This window comes from Lampris incognitus, chromosome 4 (assembly GCF_029633865.1).
Source record: "Lampris incognitus isolate fLamInc1 chromosome 4, fLamInc1.hap2, whole genome shotgun sequence".
Taxonomy (NCBI): domain Eukaryota; kingdom Metazoa; phylum Chordata; class Actinopteri; order Lampriformes; family Lampridae; genus Lampris; species Lampris incognitus.
In genome coordinates, this window is record NC_079214.1 from 39,446,901 (window position 1) to 39,473,301 (window position 26,401).

Genomic DNA, 26,401 nt, shown 5'->3' on the forward strand with positions numbered 1-26,401 from the left:
GCTCGCCTGCTGACAGGAAAAAAGCGACGTGATCACATAACGCCTGTACTGGCCTCCCTTCATTGACTTCCTGTCTGTTTTAGGATCCAGTTCAAGATTTTATTACTTGTTTTCAAGTCTTAAACTGGGCTGGCACCATCTTATCTATCTGAGCTAATACATTATCATACACCAGTCAGAGCACTCAGGTCAGCAAACCAGATGCTCTTACATGTTCCGAGATCCAGGCTTAAGAATAGGGGTGACAGAGCCTTTGCAGTTGCTGCCCCTGATCTCTGGAACAACTTACCAGTATACATAAGATCTGCTCAGACCCTAGAGACTTTTAAATCTTGGTTAAAGACCTACCTCTTCTCGCTGGCATTCAATTCAAGTTGAGCTGGACACCGCGATTTTATTGTGGAAATATACTTTTACTTTTGTATTTTATTGTTTACATTTTAATTTCTTTATTTTACTATGTCTTTTTTTACATATATTTTTATATTCATATGTGTTACTTATTTTATATTGTATTTTAAGCTTGTGCAGCACTTTGGTTCAACTGTGGTTGTTTTAAATGTGCTATATAAATAAACTTGACTTGACTTGACTTACCTAGAGCTGTCTCAGTACTATGAAGTGCTTTAAAACCAGACTGGAAACTATTAAAAACAGTATAAGTGTTCATAAAAGAAATCAACTGAGAAGGAATTACTCTCTCCAGAACCTTAGATAAAAAAGACAATTTGGAGACTGGCCTGTAATTATTTAGGGACCGGGGGGGGGGGGTCTAAATTGCGTTTCTTCAGCAATTGGTGAACGGTGGCATGCTTAAACTGCCTGAAAAAGAACCAGAGGCCAAATAATTATTACGAATTTGCAGACTAACGGGGCTGACAGTGGAAAATACCACCTTGAGTAGCTTAGTGGGAATGATGTCTAGGATGCAGGAGGAGGAGCTCTTATTGGAGACTATAGTCTCCAACACTGAAATTGTAATTGGTTGAAATTGGGGGAAAGAGGCAGAATTAACATGGGGAATGGAACGAAAAGAGCCTGGCTGGATTTGGGATCCAATATTCTCCACCTTGTTTACAAAATGAGTGAGAATTTTTTCAGACAACTCAACATCAGGTTCAAAAAGAGAAGTGGAGGGACCATTAATGACAAAATTAATTACCCTGAAGAGAACTTTAGGATTGTGGTTATTTCTCAATATTAGTTCAGAGAAGTACGCTGATCTCGCATCCTTAACTGTCTTCTGGTAAATTAACATTTGGTTTTTAAGGGTGTTATGTGTAAATTCAGACTTGCTGACCTTCCATTGTAGTTCTGTTTTTCTACGAAGTCTTCTAAGGGCACAGGTGTGATCATTCAGCCAGTGGAGGTTATTTAGTTTTTGTTTCCTAGTTTTAAATGGTGCAATTTGGTCGAGGATGGATAGGCATTGATCATTGAATGAATTTAATAGTGCATCTGGATTGAGGGGGGATAAAGAGGGAATTAAAGGATGATGAATTAAAAGCATCACAGAATTTAACTGCAGAGCCAGCGTTGAGAATGCAAGAGCATGTTTTAGGATAATGACTAGGAGTAGCGAGCTGTAGTGGGACTTTCAAAATGACAGCTTTATGGTCAGATACAGGCATATCCACCAAATTGAGACATTCGAGAGAGGAACCAGATGAGAGTACAGGGTCTAAAATGTGGCCTTTGGAATGTGTGGGCCCTTTAACAGATTGAATAAGGTTAAAAGAATCTACAAGATCCAAAAAATGTGAGGCGATGGAATGGGAAGGACAGCACACATGAATATTAAAATCGTCAAGAATAAGCATCCTGTCATATTTTGGCATGATGATAGATAAAAGGTCAGAAAACTCAAGAGATAAAACTAACTGAATTAGGGGGGCCTATAAATTACGATGCAGAGTAAAGGGGGAGGGGCAGTACTTAAAAAACATAAAACCTCAAATGAGATAAAATTACCAAAAGTAACAGGATAGCACTTAAGATCTAACTTATATATATTAAAAAAAAAAAAAAAAACAGCTAGGCAACCCCCCCCTTCCAGAGAGAGCCTGCGAATGTGAAAATATGCAAAATCGGGGGGCTAGCCTCAATCAGGAGAAGTGTCCCCTGGGGACAGCCATGTCTCAGCAAAAAAGGTCCAGATTATTAGAAACAATAACATCATTGATATAAGGACTTATTACCCAGAGAGCTCACATTCAAGGAGCCAAAATTGTTTGGTGTCACAGCAGAATTAACACCAACAGGGGCACAAAAAATAGGATGTAAATTGCAGATATTTGCTCCAGATATTCGGTTGCTGCTGTTTCTGCTATCAGATACGTCGTGAGGATGAGAGGCACGGTGTCTAATAATAGTCTTAGAAAATTCCCAGCGAGAGAGCCAAGGAGAGATGAGGCAAGCGGAGGGAAACAGCGGGTGGAACAGCACCTTCAAGTGGCACCACAGGTAGAAGTGGAGGCTCCAGGAGGGAAGAGTGGGATGTAAATAGTCAGTCACATGGAGAGGACTGTATTGTGTGCTGCAGGTTGGCCGCTAGAATCCGGCAACCCAGACTGTTTGGGGTGGACTCTGTCAGCTCTGAAGAAGGAGAGATGATCCCAAAACCGATTAAAATGATCCATAAAACCAATATTGTGAGCTCTGCAGGTGGAGATGAGCCATGTGAGTAGGCTGAGGATTCTGCTGAAACGTCCCGCTCTGCGGGCCAGTGTCGGAATAGCACCTGAGATAAAAACAGACTTTCCGCACATATTTAAAAACCTGAAAAGGTCAATAAAATCCTTTTTGGTTAGTTCAGACTGCTGATGAGCCGCATCGTTAGTCCCAACATGCACTATCACGCGGTTGGTAGAAGATAGGAGTGAGCTAAGCAGCCCTGGGAGCTTAGCCAAGATGACAGGGACTGTGGCTCTAGAGAAACAGTGTAGCTGCGTTAAAGAAACGGATGTTCCTGATTATGGAGTCCCCCACTATTAATGTAGCTGGGGAGAAGAGGGGACGAGGAGCTGATGGCTGTGGGTTCTCAGGGCAGGAGAGAGCATAATCTGTTTCTGCAGGCTGTGTTAATGTCGCTGGCTGATGAAGGGGTGTCTGAGCTGGAAAAAGTTGAATTATAATGTAAATTGCAATGTTTTAAGTCATCTTCTGTAAGCCTAGACCAACCTACTTTCCCACTTTGTTCATGGTTATCATAACTGATCAACTCAGGTAGATTCGCCACATTTAATATCATAGACAGGTATGTGCTCTGTTGTGGCCAGACCATACACGATCATCACTTTCTCCAAACATTCATGAGCATCAGCTCTACATATACAGTAATCCAGCCAGGATGTTGTATGCCATGCTTCACTACCTGGTATATGTGTGGCTATCTACTGGCAGTAGCACTTTACTAGAAAGAACCAACTTGCAATCTTGACAAAATTGGATTAGATGTTGACCAAATAGGGAATTAATATCTGAGATAGCAGCATTCACATCTCCCACAACAAATATACACATATATGCACTTTCTTTAATAAATGCACTAATAAAAGTGAGTCTATTAAGGTATTCTGCTTTTAAATTCGGATAAAACCGAGATGCTGGTCATTAGCCCCGCTAAACACAGACACCAATTTGATCAAGTAACGATAACAATCGACAACTCTGGTTTCACAAAGTGTGGCAGCCAAAAATCTTGGTGTTATGTTTCATCCCAGCCTTTCCTTTGATAAGCACATTAAAGAAATCACCAAGACTGCCTTTTTTCATTTATGTAACAGAGCTAAAATTCAGTCTTTTCTCTCCATGGCTGACACAGAGACTCTAATACATGCATTTGTTTCATCCAGACTTGATTACTGTAATGTTCTGTTTTCAGGTCTGCCATATCCTAGTACAAAAAGTCTTCAGATGGTTCAGAATGCTGCTGCTAGAATCCTAAATAAATCTAGGAAATTTTACCATATTACACCAATTCTTGCCTCCCTTCATTGGCTTCCTATCCATGTTAGATCAGAATACAAAGTGCTTATGCTGACTTATATTACATTACATTACATTACAGTCATTTAGCCGATGCGTTTATCCAAAGCGACTTACAATAAATGCATTTAACGTAGGAAATCAGGAGAACTACTAGTCATCAGAGGTCATAAGTGCATCTAAACAAGCATCTAAGAGCAAAACCAGTGCTAAAGTAGAAGTGCAAGAAAGAGATTTTTTTTTAAATGAGTGAATACAATAAGTGCTAAGAACAAGTAACAGGGTAGTAGTTCTTAAAGAGGTGAGTTTTCAACCTGCGCCGAAAGATGGGCAGCGACTCCGCTGTCCTGACATCAGTGGGGAGTTCACTCCACCACTGTGGGGCCAGGACAGAAAAGAGCCATGACCGGGTCGATCAGCAGCAAGGGCCTCTGAGAAACGGGGCAACCAGGTGTTCTGAGGCAGCAGAGCGAAGTGGTTGGGCAGGGGTGTAGGGCTTGACCATGGCCTGGATATAGGAAGGAGCTGTTCCTTTCACTGCCCTGTAGGCTAGCACCAGAGTCTTAAACTGGATGCGAGCAGCTACTGGGAGCCAGCGTAGGGACATGAGAAGGGGAGTTGTTTGGGAGAACTTAGGGCGGTTGAACACCAGACGAGGTGTAGCTTTCTGAACAAGCTCCAGAGGTCTGATGGCCGACATCGGAGCGCCAGCAAGGAGGGAGTTGCTGTAGTCCAGCCGGGAGATGACCAGAGCCTGGATGAGCACCTGTGCCATCTCGTCGGTGAGGAATGGGCCAATCCTTCTGATGTTATAGAGGATAAATCTGCAGGAGCGAGCAACCGATGCAACGTTTTCAGCAAACGACAGTTGTCCATCCAGGATCACACCCAGATTTCTCACAGTCAGAGTTGGCGTCACCATGGTGTTGTCAATGGTTATGGCCAGGTCTCGGTGCGGGAAACCTTTCCCCGGGAGGAACATCAGCTCTGTCTTGTCCAGACTGAGCTTCAGGTGGTGTGTCGCCATCCACTCCGAGATGTCAGTCAAGCACGCAGCAATGCGTGTCTCTACTTGTGTGTCAGAGGGAGGAAAGGACAAGATCAGCTGGGTGTCATCGGCATAACAATGGTAAGAGAAGTCATGCGAGCGAATAACAGAACCCAGGAATGTCGTGTACAGGGAGAAAAGGAGAGGGCCCAGAACCGAACCCTGTGGAACACCTGTAGTCAGTCTGCGAGGCTCTGACACAGATCCCTTCCATGTCACCTGGTAGGAGCGACCCGTCACGTAGGTTGCAAACATTGAGAGTGCAGAGCCTGTGACACCCAGCCCCTCGAGGGTAGAGAGGAGGATCTGGTGGTTCGAAAGCAGCTGACAGGTCCAGGAGTATCAGGAGAGAGGAGAGAGAGTTTGCTCTCGCAGAGTGCAGCGATTCTGTCACTGCAAGGAGGGCCGTCTCTGTCGAGTGACCGACCCTGAACCCAGACTGGTTGGGGTCCAGGAGGTTGTTCTGGCGGAGGTACAAAGAAAGTTGGTTAAAGACAGCACGTTTGAAAGTTTTGGATAGAAAGGGTAGAAGGGAAACTGGTCTGTAATTTCTGACATCAGAGGGGTTAAGTGATAGTTTCTTGAGAAGGGGGGTGACTCTAGCAGTCTTGAAGGCAGATGGAAAGCATCCTGCCTGGAGGGAGGTGTTGATGAGGTGGGTTAGATAGGGAGGACGTTCAGGTGCTATAGACTGAAGAAGAGGGGTGGGGATCGGATCAAGGGAGCATGTGGTGGGGCGACAGGATGTGAGGAGGTTTAGAACCTCGTCGGGGGAGAGCGGAGCGAGGTGGGATAGGGTGGGACGTGGAGAGGTGAGGGAGGGTGCAGAGGGTGGGATAATGCAAGCAGCACTAACCGAGTGGTGAGAAAAGGAGGATCTGATGTCGTTTACCTTCTTGTCAAAGAAGTTAGCGAAGTCATCAGGGAGAAGGGAGGAAAGAGGAGGAGGAGGTCAGTGCTGAAGAAGTCTAGAGAAGGTTTCAAAGAGTTTCTTAGGATTAGAGGCAGAGGATAGAATTCTAGAGCGATAGAAGGCAGCCTTAGCAGCAGAAAGGGAGGAGGAGAAAGTGGAAAGAAGAGATTGGAAGGTGAGAAGGTCCTCTGGGAGTTTGCCTTTTCTCAATTTGTGCTCTGCCACTCTCAGGCTCCGTCTGTCAGTACATATTGAGTCGGCCTGGAGGTGAGGGGACAGAGATTGTCCAGAGAAGAGGAGAGGGTAGAGAGAACAAGATCAGTAGCAGTGTCAGGGGGTAGGAGAGAGAAAGACTCAGGTGTAGGGAGGATAGAGGTAACAGAGGAAGAAAGATCAGTGGCAGAGAGAGAGCGGAGGTGTCTATGGGTGGAAATCATGTGGGTAGGGGAAGGGGCCGAGGGGGGTGAAGAGAGGGAGAGAGAGTAGGACATGAAATAGTGGTCAGAGAGCTGGAGGGGAGTAACAGAGAGATTGGAAATAGGACAGTGTCTAGTAAAGATAAGGTCCAGCTGGTTGGCGGCCTTGTGGGTAGGAGGTCAGGGTGAGAGGTGAAGGTCAAAGGAGGAGAGGAAAGAGAGAAGAGGATCTAGCTTGTTAGTGTGGATGTTGAAGTCACCGAGAAGGATAAGTGGAGAGTCATCAACAGGAAAGTGCGAGACAAGTGTGTTAAGCTCCTCCAGAAACTCACCAAGGGGGCCTGGTGGGCGGTACACAACCACGATGATGAGTTTGACTGGATAAGAGACAGTAACAGCATGAAATTCAAAAGAGGGCGGAGAAAATTGTGGAATGGAAACAAGACAGTATTTCCATTTCAGGGCGATTAGCAGGCCAGTACCACCACCCTGCCTCCCAGCTCTGGGAGTGTGAGAAAAAGAGTACACATCAGACAGAGCTGTGGGTGTGGTAGTGTTTTCTGGCATGATCCAGGTCTCAGTTAGAGCAAGATAGTTGAGGGAGAGCATCCTAAATGAGCTTGCCCCATCTTACCTGTGTGATCTCCTTAAACCGTGCATTCCATCTCGAGCTCTTCGCTCTCAAAATACAGGGCTTCTGTGTGTACCCAAAGATCAAAACAAGTCAGCTGGTGGCAGGGCCTTTTCCTATCAGGCTCTGTTCTTGTGGAATAACATGCCTGCTGCCATCAGACAATCAGAGTCTGTTGAGTCCTTTAAATCCAAACTTAAAACTCATCTTCTTGCCTTAGCTTACAATTAGTTGCCTTTAAGTTGAGTGCTTCACAACCTGTACTGCATGGTGGGTTGGTTTTCTGTCTCAATGAATTTTTATACTTTATAGATTATGACTAATGACTATTGCAAACTGTTCTCTTCTCTCACGTCTTTTCTCTCTCTCTGAATGATGTCTTCTCCTTTCTCTTTTTCTGTGTGTGAATGGTGTCATGTGAGTCTCCCTTGTGAGCACGTGTAGTTGGTTCTCCTTCCAGGTCTCCATGGTGATCGTGGTCGCCACTTGGACGATGCCTGCCATTCCCCTCATCACATTTTATTTTTATAAATCCATATAATTTTTTTTTTTTTTTTACATGATGACTGTTCCGATGGTGTCTGGACACTCTTTGGACACTCTTTGGCATCCTGCGCATCATATTCTTAGTCCATTATAATTCTGTTATCCTCTTGCATGCTGTCCGTCTTGGGAGAGAGATCCCACCTCTGTTGCTCTCCCTGAGGTTTCTTCCCATTTTTTCTCCCTGTTAAAGGTTTTTTTTTTTTTTTATGGAGTTGTTCCTTATCTGATGAGAGGGTCTAAGGACAGGATGTTGTGTTGCTGTTAAGCCCACTGAGGCAAATTTGTAATTTGTGATATTGGGCTATACAAATAAAATTGATTTGATTTGATTTTGGTAATATTCATAAGGAGCGTAAACATTTAAAATTATGAAGACATTCTTATTATGTACAACTTTGATTGCTATGCACCAGTCCACCTCTAATCTAATCACACTGATCAGTGGATCATATTTCTTGTGCCAGAGAATGGTCACTCCCCCAGGCATTCTGTCACGCACTATCCCAATGCTTAGGTCTGTTGTGGACTCCCCTGCCCCATGGAAATCATTATTAACAGAATTAAGTTTGTCTAAATCTTGTTTAGCTAATAACGTCTCCTGTATACACAAAATATCAGCGTTCTCCAGGAGCTTGTCTATAACAATACGTTATGCTTTGTTCCCTGTGCTCTGACCCAGGTACAAGCCACACGAGTTATATGACACAATTCTCATGAATCACAAACTATCTACATTGCATCAGATGCCCCAGCCTCAGGTACATGCATATTCCTTGCGGCAATAAGTGTTTTTACATCCTCTGGCCCTGCAGTAGCCCTGGGTTTGCGAGCCTCATAGAAATACCGCACAAAAGTCCCTTCTGGCCAAAGCTGTGGTTCATATCTTTCTCCCACATCATTGCACTCAGCGGTGATTTTAAAGGAGCTGAACCGACTTGGAGCAGTGCCTAACTTTTGACATGTTACATCACGTCAGAGTTTGTCTTTTAGGTATTTAGCCAGTGTCTCAGAAGTCAGGCGAGAATTTCGTAGCGAAAACACTCACCAGCTTAGTCTTTATGACTCGTGTTTTCCCCCAATGCAGGTTTCAACAATGCCGCTTGTCTTCTTCTCTCTGGGAGGTTTCAGGCGGGCTTTGGACTGCTCCGCTCCATGCTCGAGCCTCCCTCCGCTGTGTTTGTGCCTCTCTCCACTGTGCTTGCATCCAGGACCAGGGCTCCAAGCGCCGGCATCATACTCTCTATATCAAGGCCCAGGGCCTCCTCCCTGACCTGGGAGAGTGAGTGCACCCCCTCCGCTTAAATCAGGCCGCTCCAGGTGCCCGCAACACAGTCTACACACCCTGGCTCAGGGCCTCATCACTGGACGTACCTCCTCTGCCCAGACGAGGTTGCTCAATCACGCATAGGCATTGTTTAATGTTTGTGCAGACATTTGTCTGCAAAAACATCACCTGTTTCATGGTAAAAATGTCCGACGTTAGACTTTCAATTTTGTTAAGCAGGCAAGAAATGTCAAGGCTGTTGAAAGTCACTGGTGAAAGCTCATCTAGGTGGTGAGAAACAAAGTGAGGGACGTTTTCACCAACCTCATTAAGTAATTTTAAACAACTCAACGTTATTTGCATCTTTTTGTGGCCCTTTGTGTGATACAACGTGCTGGGTAGAGCTAAGGCAGAGTTGAAAAAGATCTTTTTTGGAGTTCTCAATTCACTCCGACCCAAAGTCGTTCACAGCCATTAAAATAATGTCATCCTGGCTAAACGTTTTCATTTTGATGACGAGGAAGTGTAAGAGTACATCTCCACAATAATTTTACTATCCACAGCTGTGTATACTTGGTTTTATTCGCGATTTACTCGGAACAAGGGGCTCGCTACCAGCTGCCTCCGCCATCTTGACCGGAAGCTGACCTGCTCCCTGTCCCCCGATTTGTATAGCGCTTCACATTTTAAGGAAAAGTCAAATCACTTCTACAAAGATCTATCAGAGGCTGCATCTCTCAGTTAAATTTTTTATTTTTTTGGATTTCTTCCCCTTTTTCTCCCCAATTGTACTTGGCCAATTACCCTATTTTCTGAGTCATCCCAATCGCCCCTCCACCCCATCTGCTGAGGGCTGCAGACTACCACATGCCTCCTCCAATACATGTGGAGTCGCCACCACTTCATTTCACCTGACAGTGAGGAGTTTCACCAGAGGGACGCAGTGTGTGGGAGGATCATATTATTCCCCTCAGTTAACCCTCCCCCCCGAACAGGCAACCCAACTGACCACAGGATGCACTGGTGCAGCGACCAGGACACATACCCACATCCAGCTTCCCACCCGAAGACACGGCCAATTGTGTCTGTAGAGATGCCCAGCCAAGCCGGAGGTAACACGGGGATTTGAACCGGAGATCCCAGTGTTGGTAGCCAATGGAATAGACCGCTACGCCGCCAGTGTTTGGATAATATGCATCTCAACTATTCCAACACTCCCGCCATATATGGAATCACCACTAGTTTACTCTTAGACAGCTGCTGTCCTTCTCCTCTCTTCGATTGGCTGGTGCACCATTTGGGCATCTTCCTGGCTTTAACAAACATCCAGTTAGGATAACCACACTTAACCAGGGCCAGTTTATTGAATGTGGGATTTCTCCCCTTCTTCGGCCGCTGTGTTGGTGGGGACATTATTGGCTTGGTGTTACTGTATCCCGATGACTCCTAGTTTGCGCTCCAGTGGATGATGAGAGTCAAACCTTAAATACTAATCGGTATGTGTTGGTTTACGGTAAATATCAACAATCAAATGTCCCCTTCACCAGTTGCAATTTCACAGTATAAGAAGTCTAATCTGTCATTTTTCACATCCTCCCTGGTGAACTCGAGGTGGTTGTGCACAGAGTCAGTGTGGTCGGTGAAATTTGATATGTCCTGAGATTTAATTTTAACACAGGTGTCGTCCACTAATCTCAACCAATGGCTAGGTGGTGTTCCAGGATAGGACATCAGAGCCCTCTTTTCCACTTCATCCATATATAGGTTGGCTACTATAGTTGAAAGCAGGGAACCCATAGCATACCCATGCTTCTGTCTGTAGTATTGCTCACTGTATGTGAAGTATGTGGACTGAAGACACAGCTTCAGGAGCAGACACACTTGGTCAGTGTTTTATTTAAATTCATTTCTGATTTTTCCCTTTTTCTCTCAATTTAGTGGCCAATCGCTCCCTATTCTAGTTCAAACACCCACCCTCGTACCGTATGCGTCCGCCAACTGCATCTCTCCGGCCGGCAGTCTCGAAGGAGACGCCTCGCCACTTCCGTGACAAGGCGAATTCAGGCCGAATCACTGCTTTTTCCAACACACCCAGAGATGCATTCATGTGACGAACACAGGCCGACTCCGCACCCCTCCCCGGATCGAATCCCGCAGCGGGCAGAAATTAGCTCGGTTACATTGGTGGGATCCGGAAGTGTCAGGAAGCGCGAGAGTTGTGTGTGCATTCCTCTTGTCTCTGCTGATATTGGGTGGTGGCTCCTTCGCATTGCTGAGGCAGAATGAAACTTCTGTCTGCAGTTGCTCTGCTTCTGGGTCCGTGATGTTGTTGTTATGGATCGTCGATTCCTTGGCTGTGATCAGTTCCACTAGTGGGATTTGCTTCGGCATGACAGCAAAATTCAGCCCGTTAGCAAGGATGGCTTTCTTCGCCTGGGTGAGTTGTCTGTCAGACAGATTCTTCACCCACTTGTCCACATCACTGGCATGTGTCTGGCGTCTGTCTCTCTGTCTGCCATTGTGGGCACCGTCCGTTGTCTGCCGATGTCTCTGGCTTGCAGCAAGTAGGTCAAACTTCTTTTGCTGCTTGGTTTTCGACTTTCCATGTTGTGGTAGATGAGCCTTCTCCGTGAATTCAATCACATGTTGGAAAGTGGTTTCATCTAGACACGACTTAATTTTCTGTTGGATCTGCTCCTCTTTGGCTTTCAAAGAGTCGATGATAAAATTAGTTTGTCTCACCTGTTCATTCAACAACTGGCTGGCTCTGTGCCTTCTGGAGGATCTTGCTAGCTCGTTGGCCCTTGACCGAAGATTTCATAGAAATGTTTCTCCCAATAAACATTGTGTCCACATGAACTGATTCAACTTTCTGTGATTTCTTTACCTGAATTATTAAGCATGCATCAAGAGAAATTTTCTCAGTGTTGCTGTGTACAGTCAATGTCTGAATCAGTTTGAATGACAGGAACTTGGAGAAAATGGCAGACACTGATACTGGAACTGCAGTAACTCCATATTGCGTATTTGATTTACAACACCACAAAATATTGTGATTTGTCCTCCAGCTTCTAATGACGGCCTGGTAAGCTTTTTTTGATGAATAATTTGATGCGTAGACATGTTGAGGTACTGATTTCAACTTGAGAAATGCAAGCCAGCTAAAGCCATCATTATTAAATTAGTGAGCAGATAACCATGGAAAGAACATTGATTTATCAAAGAATCAACTGAGCTCACTAGGACTTTGATGGTTTGAGTGAATTAGTACACAAACACAATATAATTTAAACAGACACTTCTCACGAGAAATCACAGAGGCTGGCATCATAACCTTGAAAATTGTTTTGATTTGTGCTATGCCTTTCACATATGGCATTTTGTATTGAAGAAACCAGCTATTTCTATTCTTTAGCTTCCATCCATATTCTAACATGAATATTCATATCATGTTTCTTTTGGCTACTTCCACCATTTTGTTGTGCTATTCTTATACGTACTGAGACCAATACGAACGATTCCACACGTTAAAATCCTGGTATGAACAAACTCAAATAAAATCAATAGAACTTACTGACTCATCCTAATCATCTACTACTGTGGCCTCTGGCAGGATCTTCTTTCTCCCTGTCTCCCACTTCAGAGCCCTTCTGTTTTAACCTTTGTCTTGGAGGTACAGACTACCTTGCAATAAATGCCTCTGTACTTCTCATTAAAGAAAACAACAATCTCTCAATCCGCCACCCTACCTCTCTTTGCTTGGTGGTTATTATATACACTACCGTTCAAAAGTTTGGGATCACCCAAACAATTTTGTGTTTTCCATGAAAAGTCACACTTATTCACCACCATATGTTGTGAAATGAATAGAAAATAGAGTCAAGACATTGACAAGGTTAGAAATAATGATTTGTATTTGAAATAAGATTTTTTTTACATCAAACTTTGCTTTCGTCAAAGAATCCTCCATTTGCAGCAATTACAGCATTGCAGACCTTTGGCATTCTAGCTGTTAATTTGTTGAGGTAATCTGGAGAAATTGCACCCCACGCTTCCAGAAGCAGCTCCCACAAGTTGGATTGGTTGGATGGGCACTTCTTTGAGCAGATTGAGTTTCTGGAGCATCACATTTGTGGGGTCAATTAAACGCTCAAAATGGCCAGAAAAAGAGAACTTTCATCTGAAACTCGACAGTCTATTCTTGTTCTTAGAAATGAAGGCTATTCCATGCGAGAAATTGCTAAGAAATTGAAGATTTCCTACACCGGTGTGTACTACTCCCTTCAGAGGACAGCACAAACAGGCTCTAACAGGTACTATTTAATGAAGATGCCAGTTGGGGACCTGTGAGGCGTCTGTTTCTCAAACTAGAGACTCTAATGTACTTATCTTCTTGCTCAGTTGTGCAACGCGGCCTCCCACTTCTTTTTCTACTCTGGTTAGAGCCTGTTTGTGCTGTCCTCTGAAGGGAGTAGTACACACCGGTGTAGGAAATCTTCAATTTCTTAGCAATTTCTCGCATGGAATAGCCTTCATTTCTAAGAACAAGAATAGACTGTCGAGTTTCAGATGAAAGTTCTCTTTTTCTGGCCATTTTGAGCATTTAATTGACCCCACAAATGTGATGCTCCAGAAACTCAATCTGCTCAAAGAAGTGCCCATCCAACCAATCCAACTTGTGGGAGCTGCTTCTGGAAGCGTGGGGTGCAATTTCTCCAGATTACCTCAACAAATTAACAGCTAGAATGCCAAAGGTCTGCAATGCTGTAATTGCTGCAAATGGAGGATTCTTTGACGAAAGCAAAGTTTGATGTAAAAAAAATCTTATTTCAAATACAAATCATTATTTCTAACCTTGTCAATGTCTTGACTCTATTTTCTATTCATTTCACAACATATGGTGGTGAATAAGTGTGACTTTTCATGGAAAACACAAAATTGTTTGGGTGATCCCAAACTTTTGAACGGTAGTGTATATATATATAATTGCTCTGCTCTCTGGCCAGCCAGATAGCTGAAAGCCATCAATGGGGGGAGGCTATGTTATTAGACACTGGTCTGGACAAATAAAGGTTGATCAAATTGACCGCAATCTGAAAGAGCAAAGGTAAATCAACGGCTGCAGAGAGAAGACAAGGTCAGAAAGAGGGAGAGGGAGAGGGAGAGAGAGAGCGAGAGAGATGGGGCTTGATGAGATACAAGAGAGGAAGGCCGGTAAGGGCAGATGAGGAACAAGGTTGAAGGGAGGAGATACAGGGATAGGGGTGAGACAGAAAAATACAACAGAAGCAAAAAGAGCAGGTACATTTTGCATGAGATGCTGAGATAGTTGGAGATGATTTGGTTGATGATAGTGAAAGGGTTTGTAAAAAGAGGCTACTGACCTGAGGCATTTTTAAGGTAGCCATTGGAGTCGACCGTGGTGTACATGACATAGGGTCCTGGTTGGTTTACGCCAAACGGCTGCAGAAAACACACACACATACACAAATAGAAATTATTGACAGATGTTGACATTGAGCTAATATCTTTATGCCCCTCTTTTGATTTATCTATCCATCGTCAAATTGTCATTCACTGATTAAAAATCCATTATACAGTGGATGACGGGTGGGAGGATGGTAATAAATGAGATTAATAGATTGGGATAAAATGAGAGAAAGTTACAGACAGATTGTCAGATGTGTCACCTTGATAAGTTTTGTTTTGCTGAGTGGCATGTCAACCCCTCAACCGAGCTAGTTTGAATTTGGCTTAGCATGACTATGAGAGCTGTGGGTGTGAGTGTGCGTGCGTGTGTTTGTGTGTGTGCGTGTGTGAGAGAGAGAGAGAGACAAAGAGAGAGCGAGAGCGAGAGAGAGAGAGATATATATCAGGGCGCTGTCTTATCTCTCATTGTGAGGGGATGATGCCCAATGTATAGATCCGTGTAGCGCCGCATTATGTAATAACGCCACATTATGTAATAATGTAATACATTTTCACATCATTATGTAATAACGCCACATTTCGTAATAACGTGCCGCATTTTGTAATAAAATTCTTGAACGCAATATGTAATAAAGTTTGCCGCATTTTGTAATAAGCTGTTACTTATTGCACCGGTTATTACAAAATGCGGATGTTACACTTTTTTATGAAGAAAATGTAATAATTTGGTGCATTATGTAATAAACCACCAAAATTTATGTCTTGATTTGAAAAAAACATAATTTCAGAACGTTGATTTTAAGCATTCTAGCATGACTCAACTAAGAATTAATTTTACAAACTAGTAAGATGTTTAATTAGTCAAAACTTATTCAAATATAACTGTTTACTATAATCATAGAGAATGTGTTTGAATGTTCAGAGACAAAAACTGCACTAAATGCGTGTTACAGACACGAACATTATCAGTGCACTGAAATGTCAGGAGACATACACACATCTGCATTATGTTAAACAAATATTATGTGATTAGAAAGCAGACAAAAGATAAAAACAAATATGAAACAGAAAAAATAATGCAGTTTAATTAATTTAATAAACCATCAAAATTATTGTCCATCTGCATTCATAATATGTATAACAATTAGGAAAAATTTAAATTCTCTAACTGGACTAGCATTATACATTATTTTTTGGTTTGGTTCACAACATAGTGGTGATAGCATGTGTGCGTGTACTAAAGCCAGCCACCAGGGCGAGATCCAAACACTTTGGCTTCAGTTTTGCCATGCCCTCTGACCACTTAAGATGGAAAATATTTGAAAGGCAACACGATGAAAGGTATGAACAAATATCAGATTTCAGATTCAGAGAATCTCTCAGAAATGTATGTTGATTGATTTGCAACTAATATGAAATGCTAACAGATTAAAGCCCAAACTTTTAAGTTAGTAACCATGATCTGATTAGCAATGATAAGCTAAACTAGCAGATGCTAGATTGGTTTTAGAAAGTTTCTGAAATGACAGATGAATTTCGGGGGCCAATAACAGCAAACTACTGTAAGTTACCGCTATAACATAATACAACAACGTGATATATTCAATTAAACAAAATATTTTTTGACAACTCTACAGTTCAGCATAATTGTGGCCTGTACCCTTTGGGTTGTCTGCATGGGATATGGACAACAACAATCAATGACTAAAGATGTCTATGAAGTCATTGTGAGAGTTCAATGTTCCTGTCAATGCACGTACAAGAGTGCAACAAAGTGCTCTGGTGAGGCTGTTGAGAAATAGGAATCTCTACTCTCTGAGCGAGGATGGAGAGACCTTGCTATGTGCCGGGAAGCCAGTAGCTATGAAGTCTGCAGCTGGTGGCACTGTAAAAAAAGGTCTGGATGACACAAAGGGATCAGGTGCGAGGAAGCTGAATAAGCGACTAAATGAGCAACACTCTGGCATTAGTGAAAGAAAGGTTCAAAAAACACTGGACTGCTCCAGACGCTACCAACTCCCCAAGGCTAGATTTGGAAATAAACCTATTCCGAGGCCCATCAGGGCCAAAGAAGAACAGGATCGGCATCAGATTGACCTCCTTGATATGGGAAAGTGGAAGATCAAGCATGGCCATTTCACATATCGATACATCCTCACTGTGATTGATGTCTTTAGTCGATACACATGGCTTAAACCATTAAAAAGTAAAGACAGCTCAGAGATTGCAAGACATCTTTATGATATCTACACTGAACATGGCCCACCTCAAGTTTTGCAGCATGATCAAGGCAGAGAGTTTAAAGGAGCTGTGCGAAGGCTGATGGAATCAATGCAAGTGAGAATAATTGAGAGTTCACCATACCATCCCCAAAGCCAAGGAAAGGTAGAGAGGACCCACAGAGTGCTGAGGAAAAAGATCATGTATGACCTTGTGAATTGTCAGAGGAAAGGGGTTAACTGGGTTAAACATTTGCCGTCATATTCCCGAGTGCTAAATGAAGACCCAAAGGAAGTTTTAAGTTGGATGTCTCCATTTCAAGTATACTATGGGAGAAAAAGTAACACGGTGATGCATCCCCTGGCAGGTTCTCCATCCAGTGTCATTGGTGAAAAATCCACGAATGATCCACAAAGTAATTTACCCTCCCTGGTAGGATCCTGGTAGGATCATGAAACGTAACATAAAGCTTTCAAAATACAAAGTTCAGTTCAAGATTCCTGGTGATGCTAAAGTGCAAGAAAAATGGTTCTTTGTTTCTGATGTGACCAGTACAACACGGCAACGAGAAAAAAAGTGCTCTAAATCTTCGAAGTCAGTTCTAACTTTGCATCCACTTTTGATGACATACACACATGAAGACAGACTGAGGGACTATAACTCCTTAGATGCGAGTGTACAGTTTGACCCAGCACCCGATGGAAATTGCCAGTTTAGTGCCATAGCTGATCAGCTTGCTTCATTAGGAATATTCAGATCAGCAGCAACCCTAAGGGAGGAAATAGTTCAAGATCTCAGGTCTAATCCATTTACCGTAAATGGAACACCTTTGTCTCACTATGTTGATGGAAATGACTTGGATGTATACTTGGATAGCATGTCACAATTTGGGACCTACGGAGATCACATCACACTACAAAGGGCAGCTGAGATTTTCAATGTCCAATTTCTCATTATCTCCACACTGGGAAATGATGCCTCTTCTATTATATCTCAGTCTAACACATACTCAGAAAGCTTGCCATTGCTGGTCCTTGGGACATATTGCAGAGGAGCATGGAGCACATTATCTCAGTCTGAAGGGGTCAGTGTCTTCATTCATTGAGAATATTGTGGAAGCTGAGAGGGAAAGGACATGTCAAAGATATGAGAATGGATCAAACCAAGAAGATGATGAACCAGATGTTCTCCATGATGATGCCCTGAATGAATGCCATGATGCTACGTTTGTTGAAAACCATCACCATTTCACAGATGAACCAGATGACTGTGCTCTGGATGAACACCATCATGATCCCCTGGATATACCCCATGATGATGCCCTTCTATATGATGATCACACTACAAAGGGCAGCTGAGATTTTCAATGTCCAATTTCTCATTATCTCCACACTGGGAACTGATGCCTCTTCTATTATATCTCAGTCTAACACATACTCAGAAAGCTTGCCATTGCTGGTCCTTGGGACATATTGCAGAGGAGCATGGAGCACATTATCTCAGTCTGAAGGGGTCAGTGTCTTCATTCATTGAGAATATTGTGGAAGCTGAGAGGGAAAGGACATGTCAAAGATATGAGAATGGATCAAACCAAGAAGATGATGAACCAGATGTTCTCCATGATGATGCCCTGAATGAATGCCATGATGCTACGTTTGTTGAAAACCATCACCATTTCACAGATGAACCAGATGACTGTGCTCTGGATGAACACCATCATGATCCCCTGGATATACCCCATGACGATGCCCTTCTATATGATGATGGAAATTGTGACATGCCCAACCTGCCGACAGAATTGCTGGCATATGTTATTCAGTCGACACTACATGCTGACATGTCAATGCTCGGTGTATTCAACAGGGTTTCTAAACTTTTTCAAGACCTTGCATCACGATTTCTTCCTCAAATCTACATCAGGGAATCTTTAGCTGAAAGCCTTCAGTTGGAACATGACAGTGACAGTGTCATTAGTATTATGAAGCTATATAAATCAGATGGACGTGGGAGTGGTCTCTCAGCGAGATTAGAGGAGCTATTTGGAAAAAATAGCAAGTGGATGAGGGCCTGGGTCTTGTTGAGGCACACAAGCTGTGGACATTTCAAAATCAAGGACATTTTTTGGAAAACATAGTATGGGAAGGAAGGAAGGAAGGAAGGAGAGATATGATGTAAATAGTGAATGAATAAAGGAAAGAATGATAGGAGGAACTTCCAAATGTGACAGATCACATTTAACCTTGAACAGTATGTGTCTGTTGTACCTAGTTCAATAATTTTCTGACTGTTTATCTTTAATCTTACTAAGTGATGGTTGTTTTAAGAGAAGTTTATGTTGGAGGAAAAGGTATTTCTACTGTTGCTACTAGAGAAGATGTTTTTTTTCAAGTCGTAAGTAAATTTCTTGTATATTGGAAATATTGCAAATCTTTTTGTTAATCGGCAAGTGTGGCTAGCCTTCTTTTTTATTTTAGTAACATAATTAGAAATATCTCATTTTGATTTGAAAGATTGTTTAGGCTGTTTTTAGTCAGTTTATACTATTGTTAACCACTATAGAAAAGGACATCTATGTTGCATTAACACAAATGGAACTGGAATAAAGTTTTTTCTATTCCATATTTGTTTCTGTCTTTTGTCTGCTTTCTATCACGTATATATGCATAACATAATGCAGATGCGTGTATGTCTCCTGACATTTCAGTGCACTGATAATGTTTGGGTCTGTAACACGCATTTAGTGCAGTTTTTGTCTCTGAACATTCAAACACATTATCTATGATTATAATAAACAGTTATATTTGAATAAGTTTTGACTAACGAAACATCTTACTAGTTTGTAAAATTAATTCTTAGTTGAGTCATGCTAGAATGCTTAAAATCAATGTTGTTCTGACGTTATGTTTTTTCAAATCAAGACATACATTTTGGTGGTTTATTACATAATGCACCAAATTATTACATTTTCTTCATAAAAAAGTGTAACATCCGCATTTTGTAATAACCGGTGCAATATGTAACAACTTATTACAAAATGCGGCAAACTTTATTACATATTGCGTTCAAGAATTTTATTACAAAATGCGGCACGTTATTACGAAATGTGGCGTTATTACATAATGATGTGAAAATGTATTACATTATTACATAATGCGGCGTCATTACATAATGCGGCGCTACAATCCGTCTTGTCGCCCTGCGTTTTAAAATCACTAATCGCAGAGAAAGCAAGAGAGAGAGAGAGAGAGAGAGAGAGAGCCATAAAGTGAGGGCCAGTGAGTGACAGTCGCCTGACACACATTGTTCCAGACATATTAGATGACAGTATGTTCTTTTGTTTTGTATTATGTTTCTTTGCTGTTCTACAGTTAGGACCATAAGTATTTGGGCAGTTACACAATATTTGTAATTTTGCCCCTGTACACCACCACAGTGGATTTGACATGAAGTATTTGAGATGTGATTGAAGAGTAGCCTTTCAGCTTTAATTCAAGGGGTTGGATAAAAGTATGGCATTAACTGTTCAGGAATTATAGCCATGGACATACAGGTTTGCCCCATTTTCAGAGGCTGAAAAGTATTTGGACAAACAAACATAACTATGATTATAACAATTACATTTAACGTTTGGAGGAAAATTCTTTGCAGTCAATGACTGCCTGAAGTCTGGAACCCATTGCCATCTTCAAATTCTGAGTTTCCTCCTTTGAAATGCTCTGCCAAGACTTAACAGCAGCTACCTTCAGTTGTTGGTTGTTTGTGGGTCTTTTGGCCATTAGTTTGATCTTCAGCAAGTGAAAACCATGCTCCATTGAGTTGAGGTCAGGTGACTGACTTGGTCACTGATGAATATTCCACTTTTCTGCCTTAAGAGATTCTTGGGTTGCTTTCTCAGCTTGTTTTGTGTCATTATCCATCTGCAGTGTGAAGCGCCGTCCTCTCAGTTTTGTGACATTTGGCTAAATCTGAGCAAATTCTATATCCTTATAAATATCACAATCCATCCTGCTACTTCTGTCAGTAGTCACATAATCAATAAACACCATTGACCAAGTTCCATTGGCAACCATAAATGCCCATTTCATAACACTACCTCCACCATGTTTGACAGATGATACTGTATGCTGAGAATCATGAGCTGTTCCTTTTGTTTGCCACAATTTTCCTCTTCCCATCCTTCTGGTACAAGTTAATCATTACTTCATCTGCCCAAAGAACCTTGTTCCAGACCTGGGTAGGTTTTTAGATGTTTTTAAACACAGTCTAATCTGGCCTTCCTGTTCTTAAGTGACACCAGTGGTTTTCACCTTGTCGTAAACCCTCTGTATTTATTTTCATGCAGGCATCTCTTGATGAAGACTTGGACAATGATACCCCCTACCTCAAGAGTGTTTTTGACTTCCCTAGATGTTGTGAATGTATTTGTCTTCACTAGGGAAAGAATTCTGGGATCATCCCCTGTAGATGTGTTCCATGGTCTCCCAAGCTTTTTGGTGTTGCTGAGCTTGCCAGTGCATTCTTTCTTTTTAAGAATGTACCAAAATGTTGATTTGGCCACTCCTGAAGTGTTTACTATCCATCTGATAGATTTCCTTTGCTTTTTCAGCCTAATGATGGCTTCCATCACTTGTACTGACACCTCTTTGGACTTCATGTTGAGAGTTCCGATGAACCACTACCAAATGCAAATGTAAATACTTGGAATGAACTCCAGACCTTTTATCTGCTTAATTTGTCATGGAATAATGATGGAAAAGGTCTTACTTGCCCATGAAACCACTTGTTAGTCAAGTGTGCAATTACTTTTGATCCTCTGAAAATGGGGTGACCATATATAAAACTGGCTGTAATTCCTGAACAGTTAATGCAATATTTTTGTCCAACCCCTTAAATTCCCCTTAAAGTCCACACGTCAATCACATATTGGTTACTTCATTTCAAATCCACTGTGGTGGTGTACAGGGGCAAAACTACAAATATTGTGCCACTGTTCATATACTTATGGACCTAACTGTACGTTTCTTTGTTGTAGTGTGTTTGTTTTCAATGGCGTTTTCCAATTGATGTTTGGCTTTTTTTTTGCCTCAATGTTTGGACACTTGCTTTGGCAATATGTACATTGTTATGTCATGCCAATAAAGCTATTTGAATTGAATTGAGAGAGAGAGAGACAGAGAAGCAGAAATGTCAGAGAGGAATACAAATTAGCTGAATAAGTACCAGTTTATTGCTAGACAGAAAGAGAGAGTGAGTGAGTGAGTGAGTGAGTGTGTGTGTGTGTGTGTGTGTGTGTGTGTGAGAGAGAGAGAGAGAGAGAGAGAGAGAGAGAGAGAGAGAGAGAGAGAGAGAGAGAGAGAGAGAGAGAGAGAGAGAGAGAGAGAGAGAGAGAGAGAGAGAGAGAGAGAGAGAGAGAGAGAGAGAGAGAGAGAGAGAGAGAGAGAGAGAGAGAGAGAGAGAGAGAGAGATCCAGGGGGACAGAAAATGAAAAAGACAAAGGGGCTGGTCGAGGTGAATGGGATGAGGGCAGGAGAAGTAGAAACAGCCTGGAGAACTCCCCTCCACTCATCTATCGCTCTTATCACCCTGCTCCCATGTGTGACAGGAGGGGAAGAAAGGATGGGCCACAGCACAGCCGGAAAACAAGAAAACATTACCAGCCACTTATCAACAGTGGGGCGGATGCCTGCAGAGGCCTCTGTGCTAGCTGAGCAGTACTTAAAGCATAGTGCTACTCTGCTTCTAATGCTTGCCACACATTTAGAACTGACTACCTTACAAGGTGGTTATCGGATACTTCACTTTTAATCTCTCCAAGTATCCTAGCTGGAGAACTGTGTGAATTTGGTATTCAACACGTAACTTAACAACTTACAGTGCAACTTCCTTTAGCTTGAAAAAGTTATAAAAAAGATGTGAAAATGGAGCCAAAAGCTGTGAACAGTCAGAGCCAACAGTAAGCCCCACTGAAGCCCGGGCTCGGATGTGAATAATCAAAAGATACTGGTTTGCTCACTCATATACACCCTGAGACCTACAATGCACAGGAAAGTGTAAATATACAATCGACATCAATTGCAATGGTGAAAGTAGAAAGGAGAGACTAGTTATCAAATGGCTGCTGTTATCCCCAGCTATGGACCAACACTGCTGAAATGCCCTTCAGCAAAAGCAAAAGCCCCTAAATGTTTTAACTCCAGCTAATAACACAGTGAAATGTTGCTCACAATATATGTCTTTGTGGGTCTTGCTGCACTTGACATTTTGAAAAAATGTATTCATGCAACAACGGCATTAGTAAGTGTAAGCCAAAAACAAGAGTATGAAATGTCTACAGTGTCGTAGGGATTTCACAGAATAGTTGACTATTTGACTAGCCGACAAACAAAAATACTGTGCAAGTTGACACTGTGTTGTAGACTAATTGTTCATATGTGTGTATATATATATATATATATATATATATATATATATATATATACTTAGCACAAAAAGTAAGGACATTTGTGTTTGGTAGATTATTTCTTTGTTGTAACAATGCTTCTTGGCAATAAATCTTATACCTTTGGAAAGCCTGTTTATTTCCCTTTTAAATGGTGCCACATTTGTAAGGAACATGCATTTGTGGGATGAGAAGCAGAGCTGAGTATGTGGGTTGCGCCCATGAAAAATTTGCCAAATCTTCTCTGCCAATGCCAAACAGCTTATTTTGCTGTTGGTATTGACTCTTGTTTTGAGCTTCTGGTACCCCAGGTGCTGACAATCAGGCGCCTGATATAAGATTTATTGCCAAGAAGCATTGTTATAACAAAGAAATAATCTACCAAACACAAATTTCCTTACTTTTTGTGCTAAGTTTATATATATATTAGTATATACACACACACAATATATATGTATGTGTATATATATATATAAAAAAAATATATACATGTGTATGGTAGTTCCTAACAAGGTTGGCACATGCCTCTTGAGGGATCTTAGCCCATTCTTCCATGGCAAATTGTTCCAGCTCATCCAAATTGCGTGGTTTTCGAGCACGGACATTAACCTTGAGCTCCTGCCACAGATTCTCAATAGGAGTGAGATCTGGGCTCTGAGAGGGCCACTCCAGGACCTTGATTTGGTGTCCTTCAAAAGGTTTTGGACCAACTTGGATGTATGCTTCGGGTCATTGTCTTGCTAGGAGATCCAGCAGCGACCTCAAGCAAGACTGGCTGCAGATTTCTTTACATTATCCTTCAAAATGTCAACACGATCTTCTTTCTTCATGATCCCATGCACCTGAATAAGGTTCCCTATGACTGAAGCAGCAAAACAGCCCCACAGCATTATGCTGCCACCACCATGTTCAACTGTGGCAACTGTGTTTTTAGGGTTGAAGGCCTCTCCCTTCCTTCACCAAACAAAAGCAACATCCATGTGCCAAACAGCTCAAGTTTAGTCTCATCAGACCAAAGGACAGACTTCTAAAACTCATGACCATGTTTCAAATGTTCACGGACAAACCTCAGTCTGGCTCTGATGTGCCGCTGTGTGAGCAATGGAGTTTTTCTTGGACGATGACCTCGAAGTCCACCATGATGAAGAGCCCTCACAACAGTCTTTCTTGAAACATCAAGTCCAGAAGAGGCCAGTTAAGCAACAATCATCTTGGGAGAGATCCGACGATTGTTGTTGCCATCTCTGACTATTTTCCTCTCGAAAGCTTTTGAAATCTTGCGCTTTCGAACACGCCCAGGTTTGTTTCTAACAGAATTTGTCTCCTTGTGCTTTGCAATGATGCGATGTACAGCTGTTCTAGACACTGTGAAACACTTGGAAATGGCAGTATAGCTTTCCCCCTTAAGATGAGCATCCACTATCTTCTTTCTGAGTTCCAGACTGATTTCTTTACTTTTTGGCATGATGAAATTACTAAGAATTTAAGAGTAGTCCCTCTCAATCAAGTGTTCAAGTGCCACTAGCCCTGTTCACTGGAGTCCCTTAAGTAAAGTTCAATGTGGAGTTAATGCTCAGGTGTGGTTTGAAAGCTGATTGGTTGGTCAGGTGTGTTTTGAAAGCAAAAAATCACATGGGGGCTAATAATTTCAACCACCTCAATTTTCACGACATTTGGTATAAAGCAAACATGAAGATTTATTTTACATTCCAAAAAGTACCAAATAGGGGCGTTAACACTGATGAATGTTTTACTTTGTAAAGTTTTATGAATGATGCAAATATTGGGCAGAATTTTAGGGAAATGTTCCATAGTTCCTTGGGGGCTATAATTTTGACCTTAACTGTATATACATTTAAGGTCAAAATTATTAGCCCCCAAGGATGGATAATGTATCTATCTATCTATCTATCTATCTATCTATCTATCTATCTATCTATCTATCTATCTATCTATCTATCTATCTATCTATCTATCTATCTATCTCTCTCTCTCTCTCGCTCTCTCTCTCTCTCTCTCTCTCTCTCTCTCTCTCTCTCTCTCTCTCTCTCTCTCTCTCTCTCTCTCTCTCTCTCTCTCTCTCTCTCTCTCTATATATATATATATATATATCGCCATTAACTGAACCGCCTATCCTGCTCTCAGGGTTGCGGGGACGCCGGAGCCTATAACAGACACAAGTTTGTATTGGTCTCAGCTTTTTTTATGAATGATGTAAACATTGGGCAGAATTTTAGGGAAATGTTCCATAGTTCCTTGGGGGCTAATAATTTTGACCTTAACTGTATATATACAGTTAAGATCAAAATTATTAGCCCCCAAGGATGGATAATGGATATATATATCCATTAACTGAACCGCTTATCCTGCTCTCAGGGTTGCGGGGACGCTGGAGCCTATTGCAGCATTCATTGGGTGGCAGGCGGGGAGACACACTGGACAGGCCGCCAGGCCATCACAGGGTGTATATATATATATGTAGGAAAAACTTTTAATTTAATGAAAAAAAAATGAAAGCGCACAGATAAAAATAAACAAAACTAAAGGCAGAGTATCAGAGTATCTATAAAAAGGTTAACACACACACACACACACACACACACACATATATATATATATATATATATATATATATATATGAAGATTGTTGTGTTGTAGTGGTGTTATTCTAAGTACACTGAGAGAGCCGCGAAACTGGAGTCAAATTCCATGTATGTGCAAACGTACATGGCCAATAAACAATATTCTTATTCTGATTCCTCTGTGGTTTTAGCACTGTGCAGTAACAAAGCAGAGGCAATGCATCTACAGCAGCTATGCAGATGGGGGCGCTATGGGTAGGTCGATATAACTTTGGTTGTTGTTTCACAAAGATTTATTTGAACAATAATTTTTTATGCAATGCCATGTTAATAAACAGAATTTAGGTATTTAGAGAAGGAAAGACTGCAGCTATCCCTGTGTTTTGGTTTAGAGAGTGACCGTGTTAACTGGTGACTTTAGTGACAGCAGCTGTAGAAAATACAAACAGAACACGTAGTGTCCTCCTAAAAGTCTTAAAAAAATTATTTTAATCAATTTTAAATACACAATAATCTGTGTTTCATATCTATGCTTACAATTTACGTAAGTTAAATTGTGGTCAGCAAGTCTCATTCATCTCTCATATAACATTTCTTATGATGTGGGACACCAACCGCAGCTGGCAGTGAAGCTGTATTCTATACTGTTATCCTCAAGTGGGAAGTGATCCATATTCAATCATTTAACCTGTAACGTTATAATGTCAAATACCTCATTAGATGCTAGCTTCTCTGCTATCTATGTTTTTCCCCACATTGAAAGTAACTTCAAGAAATATGCATGCTTCTTGTTGGCGACACCGTTTAATTTACATAATGTAGGATAAAAAGGGCCAGATGAATATATACTGTATTGAACATTCAGGCTTTTAGGGTTTTCAACAGCTGCCGTCATCATGACAACCACGGACGTACTCAGCTGAAA

The 26,401-nt window shown here is 41.8% G+C and overlaps 1 protein-coding gene across 2 annotated transcripts in view; it reads right to left on the bottom strand.

Moving 5' to 3' along the window:
• The window catches only part of itfg1 (integrin alpha FG-GAP repeat containing 1), a 293,844-nt gene that overhangs the window by 48,054 nt on the left and 219,389 nt on the right, over positions 1-26,401 (bottom strand). For both annotated transcript variants that reach the window (XM_056278335.1, XM_056278336.1), the window contains exon 14: positions 14,190-14,268. In XM_056278335.1, coding sequence (XP_056134310.1) covers positions 14,190-14,268 — 79 coding nt within the window. The remainder of the gene's footprint in view (positions 1-14,189; positions 14,269-26,401) is intronic.